We start from the raw sequence: 21,726 nt of genomic DNA, 5'->3' as shown, positions 1-21,726 counted from the left end.
TGTATTCCTTCCATGGGTTCCCAACTGTCAGCATGCAACATTTTCCTGTGGATAAAATATCCAAATTTCCATCTTAACAGAGCCACCACCAACAACCCCTACCCCCTGTATCATGTACAAATTAGAACACAACAACTTACCTTGATGTGCCTGATTTTTTTTCCTATTATAATGTTATATTTTCAATACAAATGTAATCTCTGGTGCTTTTATATGCCAAAATTAATATTTTATCATATTTTTTACATACAAAAATTTTTTTTTGGTTCAGTCTAATATTTTCTTAATTTGGGTCACTAGTAAAATATAATAAAGGAAGAGAAAGGAATTATGGTAAAGTTCAGTATTTGTTCTTTTGAGATTTGCATATCCCCAGCTAAAACAGTATGTGAACTTCATTTTTTAAATTAAGAAAAAGATCTTTTGAGACTGTTTTCACGTATGTAATTTATCACCTTTGTAGTCCTTATCACTACCTCATTATTCATTTTCTACTAGTGCTGAATATTTCTTTTGGCATATATAAATTTGGCTATGCATTCCATATGATATCTGCCCACCTTGATGGTATCGCATTTTCTGGAGTGCCAGATCTTCTTAATCCTATCCTACCTTGTACTGACATTTAGGATCATCTTCAGGAGTATCTTTTGTTCACTGTGTCTATGTAGCTAGCCCTTTCTTTGACTTTTACTGCTTTAAAAATTAAGTGGGTGGGTTTTTTTGGTTGTTGTTTTGTTTGTTTGGTTGGTTGTTTTTTTTATTAAATTGCTAGCTCTCCTTCCCTACAAGGTACAAGAAAGAAAAATCCATTTGCTGCCAATACTGCAAATGTACTTTTACTGAAAAAAAGTTCCTTTATGAAAGAATTCTAAAACTCTAGAAATCAAGGGCTCTCATTTGTCCTAAAATTTCTTGGATCATTTTCTTGTGAGCACTGCAATTTGCTATTTAAAAAAAAAAAAAAAAAAAAAAAGTATTGTGTATATATATACATGGTTCAAGTGTTCCACAAGAGAGCTCTGAGACAATTCATAGACTACTACCTGGAAAATTCAGGATGTATTCTTACCCTGTACAAATGTACACTAAATATGAGTCAAAAGTCCTGACATGTGCAACATGTTAAAAACAAGTCAGGTCTTCCAGCAAGATCTGAAAAAATTACTGAAGAAGCCACCATAATATCTGGCCAGCTATGGGGAAATTTTCCCAGTCACTCTTTACACATGGGTCATTTGAAGATAGTCTTCATGAGTTTGGGATGACAGTCCATTTCCTTCCTCTGGATCTCTAGTGACATATGACTTAAATGTTCTGCAAGTAAACTCTTAAACTGAAATATTAATATAAATAAATAGAACTAACAAATAACGATATAATTTTTAAAGGATTTCAGCCAATATACTATTTTTGTTATCAGTATGAGGCTTTAGTTAAGAAATTTTAGCTTTCTCTTGTAAGCACTTACATGTTTTATCCGTCTGAGTTACAGAAGACAACTTTCATAGAGACGCTCCCACAAATAAGTGTTTGAAAGATTGTATCATTCTGCCCAAGTGAAAACTATCAAAATAAAAATGAGAATTTTGTTGATGGTACTTACAATGTCATTCACTTTATCTCAGCAGCATTGATGTTGTGGCGCTCATTTTTTAGAGTCTAGAGCTGATCTTATTAAATATAATGTAGGATAAACTCAGAAACTAAGCTTCCATTATTGTCCATTACCGACAGATTACTAATGCTCAAAACCTATTGCTTTTAAAGCATTTATTTCTGTCTCCATCACTTATTGTCTAGGAATGGAAATGTTTCTATTCAAATTCAAGGTCTGAGCACAAAGTTTAATTTAAGGAGATCCTTTTATTCTAAGAACATAGCACTTGTCAGGATTCCTTCAAGCCCTGTAGAAATTATATTTCTTCCTTTCTGACTTGCGTGGCTATCTTGAATTTCTTGATATCCTTATTTTTCAAAATAATGGTCAGTATGTGCTGAGAGAGAAAAAGAAAGAATCAATTTAGTATGTTTGGCCATCATTGACTGTGGAGGCTCAGCCATCCAACTTAATCTTCTTTACACTGAATTCCTTCACTGAGAATAAAAATAGTGAAAACAGGTTCGCTTCTATGAGGTATGTACAAGGCAAGATCAAAAATGAATAAAGAGCTCCAGTGCTTCCAGAACAAAACTGGGAATATCAATCTCTGAAATTTTGAAATACTTACTATAAAGATCACTTCTCTTTCATTCCTATATCTCAAGTGATGTTGATGTTCAGCATCATGTTATTATCACCTCTGTAAAGCACAGCAGACCCTTTGTGGGATTTCCCCCCCCCCCCCCCCGCCTTTGCATAATCCATCATTCCTCTTCTATTTCAATATATTTTAGGATCTGATCAGGAATTTTATCATTATTAAGAGAATCCACTGCCATAGATTTTAAAATGTTGATTTCATAGATCTTACAATTGAATATTAATTTCCTTTCTGAATTACTCTATAAAAAGACCTATATTTCTTTGTAACAATATTATCAAGTAAGTTGTGAAGCATATATGACTTCTGATGGATTAGATTTCTGCTGGCATCCATTTTTCATCCTAAAAAGGTATTCCTAAATCCATACCCAAAGAATAAAAATATTATTGATTTTAATTGAAAGCAACTTATACCTATATATTAATTTTCCTCTTTCCTTTATTTTATAATTTATAAATCTTAGAGAATTCCTGTTATTATATAGACATTTTTTTCTTCTATTTGGAAAGGTACAGAGGAGATATTTAATATGCAAGTCTGTAAGAACTCAGAAACCTGAAGTTTTCAAAACCCAGAACTTCTTCCCAATCAAGAGTATAATAAAATAGTCAATACTTTTAGAAAATGAGACCTGTCATCAAATTCCATTCTTCATCAGAACTGACCTTTTCATTCGTCTAACAGAACTGATAGTGACGATCTTGTTTTACACTAAAATTACTCATTTTCATGAGAGTGACCCCACAACCTTATTTTCTGTGGGTTTTTTTTTTCATTTTCTTTCTTTTGACCAATTTTTTACCTGTTCCTGTTTCTTAGGACTATTATGTTAATATTTCCCAGGTACATTATCACAGTCACACATTACTGCTGCAAATATTTTTATCTTTTTTAGGAGGCACTTCTAAATAATTTGTTTACAGTAATTACAACAAGTAAATAAATAAAAGTGATGAAGAAGACAAAAATCTTTTACAGATGTGTGTATGAATATATATTTTCACACACATAAACACTTACAAAAATAGAGAATTATCAAAATGTTCTCTAAGATGGAAATATGTCCTCAGATAGGAAGATGATTTGTGCTTAATGCTGTTATATACAATACCAAAGAAAGAGAAAAAAAGCCTTTTCTGATGAAAAACAAAAGTATGAAGCAAGTATTCTTAGTGTTGTGAAGAGCATCAGGAACAAAATTCGGAAAACAAACTTTAAATACTGTCATAGTACCCAAAAGAAAGACACCATTTGTGCTGATGAGCAGTAGCTACTGGGCAAAATCCACTTAGCCTTTTGTTATCATCAAACAACCATTTCTGAGCAAAAGAAATTAAAGAAAGGTCTTTTCTCAGCAACCTGCCAGAAATGAACTATTCTAGGCAACAATAATTTTGTAAGTCCTCAGGATAAGACTGGTATGCCTTGCAATGCTGACAGTTTTTGAAATCAGAAACAGTTCCAAAATGAAAAGCGTGGTTTTTATCTAGAAGTAAATATTTTATTTGTGCAATATACACAGTAATTGTAATAGAAAATACAATAAAAAATAAATTATGTCTTTTAAAATTAATTAAGGAAAATGAATTGCATGATGATTTAATTGGTATGAATGCAAGGTCTCTGAACTAAAATAAATCAGTGTATGGATAGAAAGTGAGAATAATTTTAACAAAGGAAATAAGGGTTACAGTGTTGTATGTTAAGTTCTTGGAAAATCCTTAGTTGAGGGAAAAGTACTTCTTTGTTGTTGTTGTGCTGGTGATGAAATCTCAACGGACCAATTGAGCTATACAGCTAAGAAAACCGTTCTTAGACCAATTTTCCTTTTTTCCTTTCCTTATTTGCTAATATTTCCTTCTCCAGAGCTACTGTGGATAGTTCATTTAATTAGAAAAAATGTTTTGTATATAATACACTTCTATTTTAGAACTTTGTTTATATGGTAATACTTTCTTTCCTATGTTGCCAGATTAGAAGCCTTTTATAGGATCAGGGTAAACCTGATCCTCTAACAGACTGTTCTTGGGCAGTTAATGACATTTACTTTGACTCCCAGAAAACTTTTGGTCAGCTGATCTGAGCTAGGTCCTAGTTTGACTTTGTTGTATAAATTTTGAAAAAATGGTTCCTAATGTGTAGAATGTTGAGTGGCTTTAAACACAAATGTTAATCACTCAGGATAAAGTAGACAATGTTTTTTATTATTTTCTTGAATTAAGTTACAGAGGTTAAAAAACCTCTTTTGTACAACAATACTGCTGTTTGCTTCTTGCATAGATAATTTTTTATTGTATCTCATCTAATTCTCTTTTATGTGCTTTCTGTTTTGAGAACATAATTTTCCTTAAGGGTTTGATCTCAGATATCTCTTTAAAAATGTCTATTGATATGAGGGTAATCTGTGTGTGTAGGGCCAGAAACAAAAAGGAGAGAGGACATGTTTTTACATCATCATCATCATCATCATCATCATCTTCTATTCTGTTGATTTTTCTGATCTCAACAATATATACAGATTTATCTTAATATATTAATTTTTTTAAAGTATGATGAAATTTATTCACATTTCTAGGAAACTTTTTCTTAAGCTTTTCTTTTTTTTTTGTCTTTTTAACCAGTGGTTAGATATTTCCTCTTTTATAATGAATGCAGTTGCAGTAGTAAGAAATATATATGGCTTGTCTAAAGGAAGAAAATAACATACAGGAAGCCAGATTGTTAATTTACTGCTTGTTGGCATCTCCACACTAGCATCTTGTTTGGCTATTCTTTGTGCATAGGAGATGCAAACTAACTTTCTCTGTCTGAAAGGTGGAAAAAAAATGATACAGTTTTGAAGATGCAGTGTCAGAAATCACATGACTTTGGAACGTTGGAATATCTGGTCCATTATTAATTCGTACTTGACTAGAACTTCTAATCAAAATAATATTGCACCTTCACTAATTTTTATAGCTACAGATCTCAGTATTATTCCTCAGTCTGAATAACTACTGGAGATCCAATATTATTATGGGATGAACTGAAGGTTTTCAAATGCAGCAAATTAATATAAACTTTGTTCATACAAAGCTGCCCTAAATTCTGCCTTGAGTTTCAGTTCTTCTTCATGAGTTTTTTTTCTCTTGTGACTTCTGCTTGAGTATATTTTGTACAATAACCTCGTAGAATGTCACAGTATTATAAAGGCAATAAATAAAGGTAAGACAAGCTGAGCCTAAGTGTGGTATAGTTAATTCAAGTAATAGTCACTCAGTAGGCTTGAATTCCTTCCTGGGTTACCCACGTGGGACCCATCCTCCTCTACAATGTGAAAAACTGTTACATAGGTGGTGTACCATTCCCTTGCAAAGCTTTCATAGTTCCTGTCTGCGCAAACAGAAAAAAAAAAAAAAATAAAATTCATCTTTTAAAAACAGGAGATTTCCTAAACTTTTAAAATTGGTAGATATAGCATGATTACTAGCCACATTCCATTATATTATATATTTTTCTTGAAAAATATTTGTTAAAACTGCAAATACAGTGTCTGAATAAGAGTCATGATGTGATTAAAAGTCACGATGTGATTCCATCTTGATATTATGCAGTAGACCATGGTGTTAGTTCTAGCAGACTATGTCAAATACTTTAACAGTGACATGAAAATGTATTTCACTAAGATATAGTGATAAAACGATAAGATTTGCATACAATTCTTGGAGCTCTGAAAAACCCTAAGAAAATAAAATGAAAGGCAGATGTCGAACAACTTTTGTCTTTTCAGTGACTCTCTAGCCTTAACAAAATATTGAAGCTGATTGTTATAGTTGAAAAAATACACTTTTTGTGGAAAGAAAAATTAATTCATGACTTTATATTAAAGCTACCCTTCAGGAGCTGTGGAAACTGGCCACTGAGAATTCTGGGAGGGATATGCATTCTTCTTTTAGCTCTGTTTTGCATGGAGAGTCATACAACACATGTCTCTATCCAGGCACTTGTAGCAGTGCTAGCTTCTCCTCTAAGCAGTCATTTTAATTTCTGACCACAAAGGGCAGCTTTTATAGCCTCTACAGCTGTGTGATACCTCAACTTATTACAATGGCCTGGAAAAACAGACAATCATATTTCAAGCATAATTGTAGCTCTTACTCATATACTGATACAGTATAAATCATTTAAAACTCAATTTTCCAAATCTGTGCAATTTTTTAAAAGGCTGGTTTGGGGTATTATGCTTTCATTCTGAACCTCGCACTCACTGTGAGCGTGAGGTTCGGATTGTAGGCACCTAGATTTAGGTGTGAAAATACAGTGTATCTGTGTGTGTAAGCTGTCTATTTTCTGCTATAGTTAATGGAGATCTAGTCTATACAGATAGCAGAGTCTAGAAGGCAATTTTGCTCACCCTGTACAGGGCTCTGGCACTGGTCATCTTAATAAATTCCCTGGACCGTTGACTGTATGGACTAGACCTCTGTTGGCAAAAATATCAAACTAGGTGTTAACTCATATGTAAACATGCATAGTTATGGACAGAAAAGTAGGTGTCTCCAGGAAAGGAATACTACCTGTAGAGAGTGATATCTGTAGTGAGGAGTGGTGTTGAGGCTGAACATTCATAATGGCAATTTTTCAACCTTCTTAGTGACTACTGATATGATTGTAGAGGAGGGAAGCAGCTGTGCTTTTTAGGACTGCAGAAATATGTTTTTTCTTATTTATTTCAAAACAGTAAGGATGTAAATGTAAACATTTATTCACTCTGGAAGAGACGGGGTTAAGCTTTATATTGGTTTTGTAATTTTTTATTTCCTGGTTTATACATCATTTTTTAATAAACTGATGAAAAGACCAGATTCTAAAAAATAAAGTACTTTAAATTACACTGGCCATTTTGGCAGTGTACTCAATTTGCATGTATGCTTAATCTAAAATATACCTTTTTAATTTTATGATCTATTACTTGAAATCCTTATCAGAAAAGCACTCAAAATTCAGCTTTGTATGTCTTGAGATCTAGCACTGCTATTCTAAATGATATATGATACTGGGATATGAGCATTCAGCTGTCCAATTCATCAACTGTGTCATGAAAATGTTTATGTTTAATCCTAAAGGGAGGAAGCATGCTTATCTCTTGAGAGGACAGGGAAAGGTCATCACTTTCAAGGATCTTACCATTTGACCTGAAAAAGCATCAGTGGGCTCCTCATAGGAAAATTTGGAAGATACATGATTGTGCAGAGAGGAACAAAGAAAACATCTGGAGCATTAGGACTGAAACCCATAATATGTGAGGCAAAAAAAGGATTTTTATTAATCCACTTCTGGTATTAGAAGAAAAAACAGTCAAAGAAGGGATGCCCTAGTGCATGGATTTCTGCTTATATTTCAACTGAAGACTGGGATATTATACCTGCTATATATACACATACACGTATATGCATATTTATGTTATGCCAACACATGCACTTTTTATATCAAATAATACACACCCACGTTAAAATTCTGCAGACTGGAGTAAGTAAACTGCACGTTTAGAGTCCTATTTCATGCGGTCTCAGCACTGAACTGGCGTGGGTTTTTTACTCTCTTATCCCTCCCTCTGCCCTGAAAAATTAGATGACAGAAGGGTCTGAAGACAACATTTTTAAATGCTTAAGGACCTTTTGCTACATACCTATGCACAGTCATAAAAAAGGGTAACAAAATCCTTGCCAGATTTAATCAGCACTACATTAGCTATGAAGCAACTCACAAGATGAGTGTTTGCCCTATGGCTACATCAACTGCCTTCAGAGAAGGCTGGACAATATACAAACTCCTCGTGTAATGGCGATGTATTTTGGTTTGAAAACAATGTCTACCCTTTTCCAGATATGGAAAGGGATAGTAGAAAGTGGCACTGATGAAGTTCAGGCAGTAATTACCAATCTTCTGGCATTGGGAATAAGTTTCTTATTAAGCCTTTCCTCAACACTGGAAAACAGGAAAAAAATTATTTAGGTACTACTGGGGTAAAGATGGGGATTTATGCTGGTAAGTGTGACATCTTATATCCAGGAAACCTTCCACAGAACTTTAGTGAGTCACTAAAGATTTATGTTAAGGTTCTGGTTTTGAGGTTCATTTACCACTACTAATGCATAATACATTCCACCAATGATATTTCTATAATATATTTTGTAATTAATTTGTTGAAATCTAGCTTCTTGTTATGGAACAAACCTGCAGAAAGCAGAGCAGGAAGCTGTACACATTTTTAATTGTTTAATCACATTAAAACATATTTGGCATAGCTAGAACGATGATGTAAGAGATATGTAAGAACAGCAAAATATTTGAGAGGAAAAAAGGAATTCTTGTTCATTCCTCAAAAGCAACATATTCCCATTGTGCAATGCAACAGTCAAAGCTACTTAGGCTGAACAGATTTGATAAAGAACTTGACAGGATTTTTGTATAAAACCAACATTACTTTTTCGAAAACATAATTAACTATTTTTCTACAGTAACAGGTGGCTTGGATCTGGTTTGAAAGTAGCTCACCACCTTTAAAGCACAGTGATTGAATAAGTATTTTGGGCAGTGAAAGGGAGCTAATTATATAAATCTTGTTGTGATAACATACACTGCACTTGCACGTTTTTTCATAAATTGTATACTGTGTGAGCATTTATATTAAAAGAAAATTCGTTTTTACCCTTTATACCTGTCATAAACAATGAAACTTAAGGTGATAGAAATTGCATGAAAAATAATGTGAAAATTGGATGTGATAAGAGAGAGGAGATAAGACTTGTAAAAACTGGTAATGTGGATGTATAACAATAATACCCAGTAAGATTTCCAAAATTAATACCTTTTAAAGTATGAGTTTAACATTCACGCTTCATGGCATAAGATGGGCAAATTCCTGTAAGCATGTTATTCTAAACCCACTTGTTGAGAGTTTTCCCATACTCAGGCATTTGATGCTCTGATGAGAGAGTAGTTTGGTAGAACATTAATCTGACTTGCTATATAGAGTCCTTTGTTTGTCGGCTTGGCAATGAAAGTTTTCAGGTTAACAGTTTTGCAGTAGTTAGAGAAATAGGATAGTGGTAATTATGATAACTATTTGGGGAAAAAGAATGATACAATTCATGGGTTTACTTTTCACTGGTTTTGTGTTACATACAGGCTTACAGGTCCATAAAATTATGACCCAAATCCCATATTTTAGATTTATAACATGTTGATAACTTAGTCATTGCAATTTTACTCTTAAATATGTGGGTGTTTGTTTCATTAAAATTAGGAAAATAAGGCACTCATCCATATGAGCTTCACTTTTTTTTTTTTTTTTTTTTTTTTTAATGCATTTTGCAGTGAACACTTCTTAGGATATTCTTCCTGTCTCTTTTTAGTTAGTTTGGACAAGTCTTTTTTATCTACCTCAGTTTCCCCTTGTCTGTGTACTGTGAAGCTCATTAGCTTTTATGGAAAACTAATGACTCCCTGTGGTGGATTGACCCCAGCTGACAGCTGAACCCCCACCTAGCAGGAGCAACAGCTACTTCGTAAGGAGTTTTATTATTGATCATGATGTTATACGGCATGGAATATCCCTTTGGTCAGTTAGAGTCAGCTGTCCCAGCTATGTCACCTCCCAATTTCTTGCCCACACCCTGACTACTTGTGGGGAGAGCAAAGTGAGAAACAGAGAAGGCCCTGATGCTGTGCAAACACTCCTTAGCAATAACTAAAGCATTGGTGGGTTATCAACACTTCTGTTTACAAATCTAAACCACAGCACCATACAGGCTGGTATGAAAAAAATTAATTCTATCCCAGACAAACCCAGTATGCTACAGAATCATATGGAAAGTGCTACAGAGTGGTTAAGTTTTATTATTCCTATTTCTTTTAACTATTTGTCAAAATGTATGGTTGAAAATCTTGAAAATACAGGATTAAAATCTTTATTATTCATTCATATGGAGTGAGTGAAGAAAGAAATCATCTCAGATTTCATAGTTCTAGAATTTACTCCAGTTGTAGTGATATGCCCACAGGCTACAGATTCCCACTTGCATTAACTGTAAAATGAATTATTGTAAATGTGAAGATTTGCTCTCATGTCTTGCAGGCTTGAGTTGCACAGGATCCCAATATGCACTCTGACAAACGCCTTTATATGCTGTCTGATATTGTGCAAGAATTCACTGCATAGAAGAGACATGAGGGTTGAGATTCTCATAAATATTAATCAGGGATTAATGAACAGTGCAAGGCTTCTGCATATCAATCTATGTGAAAGGAAACTTTGCATTAAATACACCACCATCTATCTATAAATCATTTGGGAAAAGTGAAGGTACTCTCAAGTATCACTTGTTGTTTTCCAATAGCCTATCCACAAAAAACAGGCTAACAGTGCATAGGTGACAGACACAATTTCATCGCATGATTATGAATGGCTCTATTTTTTTAATCCTTTTAGAAAACTAAGACATTTTGAAAAAGATATAAGATTATAGTAGCTTTGGGGGTTGAGTTCATCTATCCACAGAACATAGAGTAGTAGTGCAGACTTCTTTACTCAGATTTAATAATTTGTTTTATTTTGAATGAAAAAAAAAAATAGGAGAGTGAAAGCTCAGCCTATACACTTGCTGATTTGGTTTACTGAGACCTCCAACAAAACTCTCTTACTAATATAAATTTTGTGAAATATCCCTATTAAACCGGGTCTATAGACACCACTGGAGTACAGCATTTGTTGCAGCTCTGGTAAATCATGCTCTTTTATTACGTATGGCTTTTTTGGGTCCCCCAATCTACTAACCTGTGCAATCCAAAGCTGCCTTTAACCTTAGTGACTTGCCATACTGTTTTCTGACAAATCTGGTAAGTACTACTTTTTTACAGATGCTCTTGCCTCCTCATCGGAAAGTTGAAGGCCAACCTGGCAATGAAATCAGAGTTAATAATCTGACACTGGCAAGCTGGGAAGGTTCTTAATACTGGACAGAAGGGAAGTACAGACAGATTCACCTGGTGGTTAGAAGGCAGCAATTAGTTTATTGGACAGTGGGCCAAAATTTATTTGCAACTGATCATAGCTTGTGCAAGCTGGTAACTGTACTGAAGAAGGTGTTCATGATCTATCACTATTCCTCCAACCTATTCAGCCATAATCTTCTGCATTTAGATCAATAAACCTCAAAGGAATGACCATCCCATCTTTAGTATGTCTTTCTTCCCAAGTGAAATTATAGCTGTTATAGTTGTATAGATGTAACATTTTCTAAGCAATTCACAAAGTTCCTACATTTGGAGACCAGTGTGTTGTCAAGGGGAACATTTATTTTGAAGATATATATGTGTGTATGAGAGATCAGTAATTGTAAAAGTTATTATTAACTCACATGTGAAATTCATAATTAAGACCAGAAACAGTGTAAAATTAATTTTTAAACCCCAGCTTTTTTTCTATACAGCGGGTGTAAAAGTGGCATCTAAACCTCAGACCTGTAGAAAGACAGATTCCTCTGAATACTAATCTTTTTTTCTTGTGTGTGTGTATGAGCTAAGGTATTGTGTCCAATCACAATTAATTTAATAAGATTTTAAATACTTGGCTGATTGTTTAAATCTCTTCATCAAATGACTGAGTAGGATTAAATTCTACTGTACTTCTTGAATTTTGATTGTATGGGTAAAGCCAAAAAATTGGTTTCATATAGTCACAGGCTAGAAGAGACCATGAGAACATCTTTTCTGACTTTCTATAAGTAGTATAGTTTTTAAACATTTCAAATAGTCATCCAGAAATTCAGATACTGAATATTATATTTCTAAATCTACATCTACTTGGGCTTGGACAAATCTTCCAATAAAGAGCATACTCTTTTCCTGGAGATTCCCACCAAAGAAAATTCATCATGTCTGTGATAGTTTGTTGCAAGGGTTTATTGTCTACATTGTTAGAAAAAATTATCTATTTCTAATTTAAATTTGTCTGGTTTCAGTCTGCCACCAATATTATAATTTCTCTGTGAAATTAAAGAAAAAATTACTAAACAGTATGTTCTCTCCACTCAGGTATATATATATAGGTTGTAAATAACTCATGTCTCAATTATATTTTTCATAAGCTAAATATATTGGATTCAAACTCTCACTTAAAATCATTGTCCCCATCTCTCATATAATTTTCAGATTTTTACTTGCCCCTAATTTTTTAGTATTCCTTTTTAGAAGGGCAGAAATGAAACAGCATAAAGCATTCTTAATTTGGTCTCCCCAGTGTAGAATATAGATATGAAACAGTTGCATTATTCTTATTCACCTCTCTCTGTATTCCTTCAAGGACTGTACAAGGGCTTTTGTTTCTTTTTTTTGACTCATTAGACTCAGATCTCACACTGACCTGCATGTCTGCTATGATCCTTAAATCCCCTCATTGTCTCAACTTTTCAGAATATTCTATATGCATGTCCTGCATTCCTCATTCACATGTAAAGTTGCTTGTCATTGCACTTGGCTAGTTTGAATACTTTTTCTTAAATAAGCAGCTGACTAATGTAATGACTTTCCTGTCATTATTTACAACCTTGATGTCATAGACACATATTTACATCCAAATCACCCGTGAAAATTTTGTGAAGTATCAGAGCTGATAACAAGCAGAAGCAAAACTTCCCTGCAAAGTGATGATTCTGCATTGACAACTATTTTTTATTGCAGAAAAATTATTTTTCCTTCAGTATCAGTTTTTATTCCAAGAAAGGTATACCCTCCTGGTATTCAGTTACCTTCAGCAAAGTTTTCTAATAAAAAAATTAAATTAGGTTTGTCTGACAAAGTTCGTTTTTCCATAAACCCATGTTGACTGTATTATGTTCACGTTTTTCTATAGTTGGTTCTCACATCGTGTATTTTATTATTTCTCCGGGATATGTATCAAGCTATTCAGCTTAGCTGAGATACCTGACTTTATCTTATGAATATTTCAACAATCTTATTCTAGACTTTCCAAATTTTCCTGTTATTCTGAGATTTATTAAAATGTTAAGAGCTAGTCAACTCTTTTAAAATTATCAGGAACAAATTATCTAACCTGACAGATATATGTTCCTATAAAAGTCCTGTTTATCATCTTCCTTAGTTGCTAGTGGCTTGGAAAATACTTCCTCATCCTTAGGTAATGAAAGTATAATTTCTCATTCTTTGGTTATTTTTACTATACCAGATGTGGAATCTTAGCTTTCTGTATCAGTTTTCTTCACTTCTCCTTTTTCCTTCTGTATCTTCCCTCTAGAACTTCCGTTACTTTTTCCATCCCTATGCCTCTGCCTAGTAGTTCTCATAGACTAAAAATCAGTCACACAAAACTCACAGGCACATGAACAGACCTCTGTCTTGATTTGTTCGGCTTCTCATAATCCCAGCCACACAACTTTGACTGAGAGAAGCAGACAAACAAATATATCCAACAGCTTGCCAAATCCTTTTACAGCCAAGAAGTTTGGCAGCTTTGAAACAAATTTTTTCCCCACTTCTTTTTCATCAGTATTATTGGTCTGTTAGGGTATTTACATCTCTGTCCAGCTTTACTGAATTTTAATTGGGCACTGAAAAGTTACAGGCAATATGACCGGCTGAGAAAGAATTGTTTAAACAATAGCATTGATAAAACCCTATTAGTTCTAATAAATTCCTTTGGCAGCCATACTTCTCGTTCTGGGGAAGGGTAGGTCCTTCATGAAGGTTTACCAGTTTCCCACTTCGGATCTTCTCTCCCACCCAGATCCAGAGTTCTGTCTAATTTTAATATTCATAAATATTATTTGACAAAGTGATTTCCTATATTCTTACTCAAAATAAATTTTAGTTGTCTGTACTTGCTCCCATCTCTGTTTTTATGACCTCAGCTGCAATGGTAGCCCATAGCATGATCAGTTAGAAAGCATGCTGGGCCTTAGATAAGTCAGACTTTGCCAACAGATCATTATATAGCCTTAGGCAAATCATTCAGCTTCTTTCTTCACTTTCTGTAATATTTATAAATTGCTTTGAAATCAGTAAGTAAAAACTGCTACTTAAATTCCATGTGTTAATCTGTTCACATAGCTGATCTTTTAGTGTACTCAGCTCCAAAAACATTACCTCTAGGATAACTTTACATCTGTGTCCGAAGTAGTGGGTTTTTAAGGTTTGAACTAGTAAACATTATAAAGCAAAAAGTCTTTAGCACGTTAACTTTACAAGAAGTGGAATTACATTTTTCCAGGGCTAGAGAAATTTCTACTTGAAGGAAGGAAGAGGGGGCATATCTCCTAAAGCTGTGTTTTCAAATTCAGAAATAAGCAGAACACAATGAATAGCATGGATAACTGTAAATAATTTTAAGTCTACAAAGTTGAGAAGATTTAAGAATGTGAAAATGAACAATCGCAGAAAAACATTTCTATTAAACTGCCCCTTGCACACTTTAAAAATAAGATACATTGTGAATGGGTATTCAGGTATAGAAGATTATTAGAATATATATGATTAGCTGCTGCAGCAAGAGACTATAAAGTCAAGTATCTTAATATCTTCAGAGCAAGGGACAGTAGATCTCCTAAGTGCAACAAATACAGCATCAGGATAAGTTGGTTGCAGTCTTGAAAACAGTTTCTTTAGTTTTCAAAGTAAACTCAATTACCAAAGCTGAAGCTACTATTTAAATTGGAAGAACAATCTATCAAAGATACTGTAAGCTTTTTACTTGTGCCTTTTGGACTGGGAACTAAATGTTACAAAGAGATTCATAAAGCTGCATAAGAAACTAGAATGCTTTGGTAAATTGTGGCTGGAATACTTGAGGCATGATATGTCATCAGCTAGTTTATCTTTTAAAATGTATTTGCTTAGTCACTCTAGAATAAGGATGTGATTAACCCTGAAGATTTGGAGTCCCTTGCTGTAGACAAACAACCTTTTTTTAAATCTATGTGTGCTAGTGGGAAAGTTTATACTCACAATCTGCTCTGTCTCCTAAACTATTTCATTCATACCAACCAGGTTAATCAACATATACTGTTTAACATTTAAATGATTCTGCAATAAGTAAATTTATCCTAATGGCATGCATTGAGGAGTGCTTACGCAGACCTCTTAGCTGGCAAAATTTAGGGGATTCATCTGGCAGAAGGTACCACCAGCTAATGAGTAGATGGAGGACAAATCAATGGCAGCATCCTCCTCAGTGGGGAAAGCTAGTTGTCAAGTCTGAGTCTTTCCACAACTTCAACTGACATAACACTTAGGGAAGGTATGTAAGACTTTAATTTAGAGATATGTTCACTGTTTTGGTAGTCAAGGGTTTTATGCAACCAAAGTTAACATGTGCTGAGTGTACCTGTGGTTCAGAAACATATTATGCTGGGAATAATATTTAGGAAGCAAAGATTAATAACATATATATTTCTCTTGAAGTCAAATTACATTTGAATGCAAAAATATCACATAAATTGATCATTAACACTGCTTAATCAAGTACTCCTAAGTAAGGCAGATTTCTTTGAATCAAAGTGATTTAAATCCCTCATTTTAATCATGATTTAAATCAGCAAGTAAGAATCGCTGATTTAGATAATTGATGCTAATCTTGTTTTGCATTTTACTTCAGAAAGAAAAGGTCCCTTTCATCAGCTGGAATAATCTTTAAAATAAATAGATTTGCAAGCAGCACAAAGATTTCTTAGTTTTGCTTGTCAGGTTGATATGTGATATATGAGAAAAATGTTTAAGGGCTTGTTCAGTTTAAAATATACTTATTTAGATTCTTAATTTTGGTTTGTGGTAGAAAATGGTTAAAAATTCATTACTTTTTAAAATTACTTGTGTTTTCTCTCAATTGGGATAGAAACTAGAGTGCAACTCAAAATATACAGCCAAATTTTAAGTCTTTCTGTAGTTAAATAAAGGTACCATGAAATATGATGGACACACATATACGATAAAACATATAAAATGTGTTTGAATGTTAAATGACTATTATAGCAAAAAAATAAATACATTTAATACAGGCCAAACTTTCAAAAGTATTTATACATTTAATCATATAGATGGTGTCTGATGTGATTTTCAAAATCGCATAATTGCTTTTGAGTATGTTTCTGTATATCTGAAAGTGTCACTTGGAAATGAGTCTGTTTTAAGTACCTTCATAAGTTAAAAACAGCCTTTTCTTTCTCTTTTAAATAAGATTTCCTGTTTTTTCCCCATTACTTTGGTTTTGGGTTGACACAGCACTGAGAGATATGGTGTAGTTGGGAACTGTCAGTGTTAGGTTAATGGTTGGACTAGATGACCCTCAAGGTCTTTTCCAACCTTGATGATTCTGTGATTCTGTATTGGTGTACTGGAAGAGAAAAATGTTTTCAAAGCCCTTACCAAACTCCAACAAAAAAACTTTCTTAGTGTTCACTATTGAAACTGAGATCAAAAGTTATTAAAGCAAAAAATGTCTGTACTGTGTACTTACATTAAAATAGATTAAGTAATACTATAATAGCTGAAAATAAAATATTTAATGTATTCAGTACCTGCCATCACATTAACCTAAAATTAGGTATTTCACTTGTCTTCGTATACCTTTATCTCATTAACATAATGAAAATTGAAAAGGGTTCATGAGCATCATAATAATTTCTTAATTTATGAAAATGACATCATTAATTGATATTAACTTTATCTTGTAATACAGATATTCAATGTAATTTCTTCTAAGAACAGAATTTTTTTAAATCATATTGAATAGGAGCAGACCTAAGTGAAAAATCCATTTTTCTTTGAAAATAATAATGTTTACCTATTTACCTGAAAAATGAAACAATTTTAGTATATTCCTGATATTCACCAATTTGTTTTATTGAATTAATCTTCCAAGAACTGTATAGGTTAGCTCACCTTTAAAAAATTTCTCCATTCTTAGATTAACTAGTGTAATTTTTGTCCCCCATGTTACACTGTTCCACAATAATCACGGGTTTTTTCATGTGTCCGGTTTCTCCTTCTAAAAGTACCCTTATGTCTCTTGCATGTACCAACCATTTTATTGCACAGCAGTATGCCCACTTTTCTCCACGTTCCTTCTCTATGTTTTCTAACCTGCTACCTGTACAGGCTAAATCTAAACCATAAGATGAATTCCTGCTGAGTTCACCCCATGCTTCCCTCTGCAGGAGTGTGGTTATCCTCCACTCAGCCACCAGTCTACATCACATGAAACCCACCCCCCCCACCCCCATTACAACCTCTGCTCCTCAGATGTGGCCAATGGATTCCAAAGCAGTAACACTGGAGTAGCTCAGGGATGAAGAGAGAGCAGCCTGCATGCAATTACATGAACCTAAGTGTATTAGAAATAGGCCTGAAGATTGACTATACACAATAAACTCGAAAGATCAAAAAGTTTGGCTGCATTAACTCATAACATTCTTTATTTTTTTGTTGTTTTTACATTTTCTAATTTTTTAGTGCTTGATTTAGCAATCTAGGTATTTCAGTTTTGTTTTGCATTTGATATTAATGAAACCAACAGTGATGACCATGTCCAGCACTTAGTCAGTTCTCATCCAGAAAAGTCCTTTTAAGATGCACTGGGTGTTTTGGTTATTGTCCAGCAGAAGTAAAGATTAAGTAGCAGATGTGTCATAAGTCATTGTCCAGAAAGCCGTGAGCGCTTCTGGACAGTTCACTGATTATTGCTTTACATTGAAGGCTGTTATGTAAAAGACAATCAATAAGCTAATTCTGTTGTCCTTTTTTAACCCCTGCTAATGTGTGTAATGTTGGTTATTGAACACTGAGGTATACCATAAACACTTGAAACGTCAGAATGTTGCTTGCTATTTAACCTCTTCTATTATAGGATGATTCTTTACTTAATAAAATACAACTTTGTTTCTCATGAGCAAAAACTTCTTACTACCTAATAACAGAATCAGGAATCAATTACTTTGCCCAAAAAGATTAAGAGAAGGATAATATTAGATGACAAAACCAACTAAAATTCAAATTCTGCCTCATGATCCTAGTCTTCCTCTAGGACAGAACAGACCTTGTGAATAGAAAAGTAGCAGTAAACATCAAGTTTTCTTGTCATAATTTTTGTGAAGTCTCTCTCACCCTTTTTCTAACCAAGACAATTTAATTCAGATCACATCTATTTATTATTGGATGAATAATCAAAGGCAAAAATGATCTCATAATCAGCAGAAATTGTAATCGTGGCGAGTCTGATTCACACTGGCCCTTCTTTGGGTGGGAGGTGGATCAAATGAAATCCAGAGGTCCCTTCCAATCAAAATCATTCTGTGATCCTATGATACTGAAACAGTATGCAAGGATTTTAGAAGGTGGGGCTAAAATTAAAAATGTATCAGTTTAGTAGGAAGTGCAGATGTAATTCACCCTGTCTTATGTCAGAGCAACTGACTGAATAATGTCCTGAAACCTTTTTGCCTGTTACTTTGGTGGTCCACTGATTAGTAAATATATCAGGATTGCAAAGTATAGTGTGAAAATTTTGTGCTATTGTCAACTCAGTTGTTGGAATATTCTGTCTTCCATAGTGCTTTAAATCAACAGGATGTGAACGGTATTTTTAGATTGTGTATCAGCATGCAGCTTTATTCTTATGATCAAAGATTCAGAGGAAAATGTTATAAGAAATGTGCCAAAGGAAAACAGCTGTTTGGGAAAAGTGCTGTGAAAGCTACTTGGATTATAAGCAAAACTAATACACTTTCACGTGACTCCATAATACTTAGAGCGGTGGGTTTTGCATATATACAGTCAAATGATAATGTAGTCAGAACTTGTATGTTAATGTTAGAGAACAGTCATATAGTTTATATTTAAAATGTTATAAACTTTCAGCTCTAGGAATTTAAAGTTTAAGCATATTATTCGTGTTCAGTGAAAATTCCTTGCTGTATGGAAAAGCAAAAATGGTCATTTAAATTGTAAGAAATATGGGACTTAGATAGTCAGGAGGCATATACCTAAATCCTTTTATGATATTCATTTCTACTGAATTAAAATGAGAAAGATTCAGATAATTGTCTGAATAACAATGAGTGCTGGGTTAAGTTGATGTTCCCAAGAAAGTCGAAGAACTATATGAAGTGAATTAAAATATGTGGGATGTACTATCTATTGATAGTTAATCTTTTTCTCCTTCCTGGCTTTTTTAAAAGTTATAAGTGAATAGATATGCTCAGAGTAATGTTTACCTTTTCCCCTATGTCAGTAGGAAAAAAATATTTTTCCTGTTAATCAGATAAATGGGTTTTAGACATTTTATGTGATGCACTCTAAATTACAATTACAAGAACACTAAAAACTAAATATTATAAACTGCTTAATATCTGAAACATCTGAAGCTGAGATATATAGCAATACACTGCTGCACATATTAACTGCTCTACTTTGCTTATAATGGCTTTCCCCATTTCTAGAGAATGCACACAGTAGCTCTGACTTTCTTTGATTTTGTGCTTTTCCTTCCAGGTTTGGATTTATTCTTCACAAGGATGAGCCCGTGCTCCAGAAAATTGATCTAGAAACTATGTCGTACATCAAGACAATTAGTTTAAAGGATTATAATTGCGTTCCTCAGTCACTGGCTTATACGCATCTTGGAGGATATTTTTTTATCTGCTGTAAGCCTGATACCACTGGGGCTGTCCTACCACAGCTTATAGTCGATAGTGTTACTGATTCTGTGATTGGATACAATGGTGACGTAACAGGCACACCACATATCTCTCCAGATGGACACTACCTTGTCAGCATTGATGATGCAAAAGGTCTCATGAGGATCCAGTCTATAACAACGAGAGGAGAAATACAGAATGCATTTGACATTCACACTAATTTGCACATATCTGATGTAGCTTTTCAGCCATCATTCACTGAAGCTCATCAATACAACGTCTACTGTAGCTCCAGCACACAAACTGATGTTCTTTTCATGGAGCTCTCCTCTGGCAAGGTTAAGATGGTGAAGAGTCTGAAGGAGCCTGTCAAGGCAGGTGAATGGCCTTGGAACAGTAAGAACCGTCTTATAAAAGACAGTGGCCTTTTTGGTCAGTATCTCATGACCCCTTCCAAGGAATCTCTGTTTATCCTGGATGGACGTCTCAATAAGTTAAATTGTGAAATCACTGAAGTTGAGAGAGGCAACACAGTAATTTGGGTTGGAGAAGCATAAGGATCTGTGTTAGATATTTACTGAATTAGTAGTTTTACAGTACATTGCACTTAAATTACACCATTCCTCAGATTTACACAATTTTCATTTTAAATTGTTAGACCCTTCTATACCTGTTATTTCTTTGACTTGAACACAATTTGAATCAGCTTCCACTTAAAAGTTACTAAAACAATGGCTATTTAATAATGGTACTCATTAATTATCAGATGATATTGTGTTTGACTGAAATGACTAAATATTGAAATTGACGATAAATATCATACATTATTTTAAAGGAAGTAGGAAAAAAAAAAAAAACAACACAAAAAGCTTCAGGGAATTTAATATGATACTTTTCATTTGTAAATGGAAGACCTAAATATGATTCAAATTTTGGTTTGATTTGCTTCAGACACAAAATAAGAGCTATTGTACAACCTTTGACTAAAACTGAAATGTTATGTCCTGTTCTGTCCAGTCCACTGTTTAATCTTTTTGTGCCTTGAAGCGAAAGTCTCACATGAAAGATAAAGCATAGAAATTGTATAATTCATTCCCACTGTGGCTACAGGATTGCTTGTCATTGGAAAGAAACTTTTGGTATCAAATTTCTAGTCTCAAATTGTGGAACATACATGGAGAGAAAAAAAAGGAGAAATTATATTTGCAGTGTTTTCCGATCACTGCAATTTGAGGAGTTTATTTTTATGGCAAGTCGTAGTTGAGAGAGTTGCTTGCAGAAGCTTAACCTTTTTTTAGAAAGAAATAGATATTAGGTTTTTCAGCTATCACAGGGTTTCATCAGCAAGGTGTTTCAGTTGTACTAAAGAGAAATATTGCGTTTATCCTTTCAGAGTAAACCACATTCTAAAAAACAGGCATCACAAAGCTTCACTTATATCGTTGAGGAAACTGGTATTTAAAACAAATAAAATGCATTTTAAGACACTGAAAATGCAAAGAACTGAAGTCTACAACCAGTAGATAACATTTTTGCTTATGCATTGTACCATTAATCCATATTTGTTAAATCATTTGGTTAGTTCAATAGATTTTCTATTCCATGCATCCAATTGGATTAGTGCAAAAAACAAACAAGAAAACTTTGTATTTTTTATAGTTTGTTTACTTAGAATTCTAATATTAACACTGGTTAAACATGTAAATGGAAAAAATAAGATTCCTGAAAGTAGAATAACAAGTCAGTAGGATCAGAAAGCCAGCAGTAAACAA

At 33.7% G+C, this 21,726-nt stretch overlaps 1 protein-coding gene across 3 annotated transcripts in view; it reads left to right on the top strand.

Annotated features, from left to right (window-relative positions):
* The window catches only part of FSTL5 (follistatin like 5), a 332,497-nt gene extending 311,675 nt beyond the window's left edge, over nucleotides 1–20,822 (top strand). For all 3 annotated transcript variants that reach the window (XM_074905701.1, XM_074905702.1, XM_074905700.1), the window contains one exon: nucleotides 19,809–20,822. In XM_074905701.1, the coding sequence (XP_074761802.1) occupies nucleotides 19,809–20,511 (703 nt within the window). In that variant the 3' untranslated portion in view covers nucleotides 20,512–20,822. The remainder of the gene's footprint in view (nucleotides 1–19,808) is intronic.
* Nucleotides 20,823–21,726: the final 904 nt, after the last annotated feature.

The sequence above is a fragment of the Athene noctua genome, chromosome 4 (genome assembly GCF_965140245.1).
Source record: "Athene noctua chromosome 4, bAthNoc1.hap1.1, whole genome shotgun sequence".
Lineage (NCBI taxonomy): Eukaryota > Metazoa > Chordata > Aves > Strigiformes > Strigidae > Athene > Athene noctua.
Note: the sequence above shows the minus strand (reverse complement) of the source record. Positions and strands in the feature narration are given on the sequence as shown.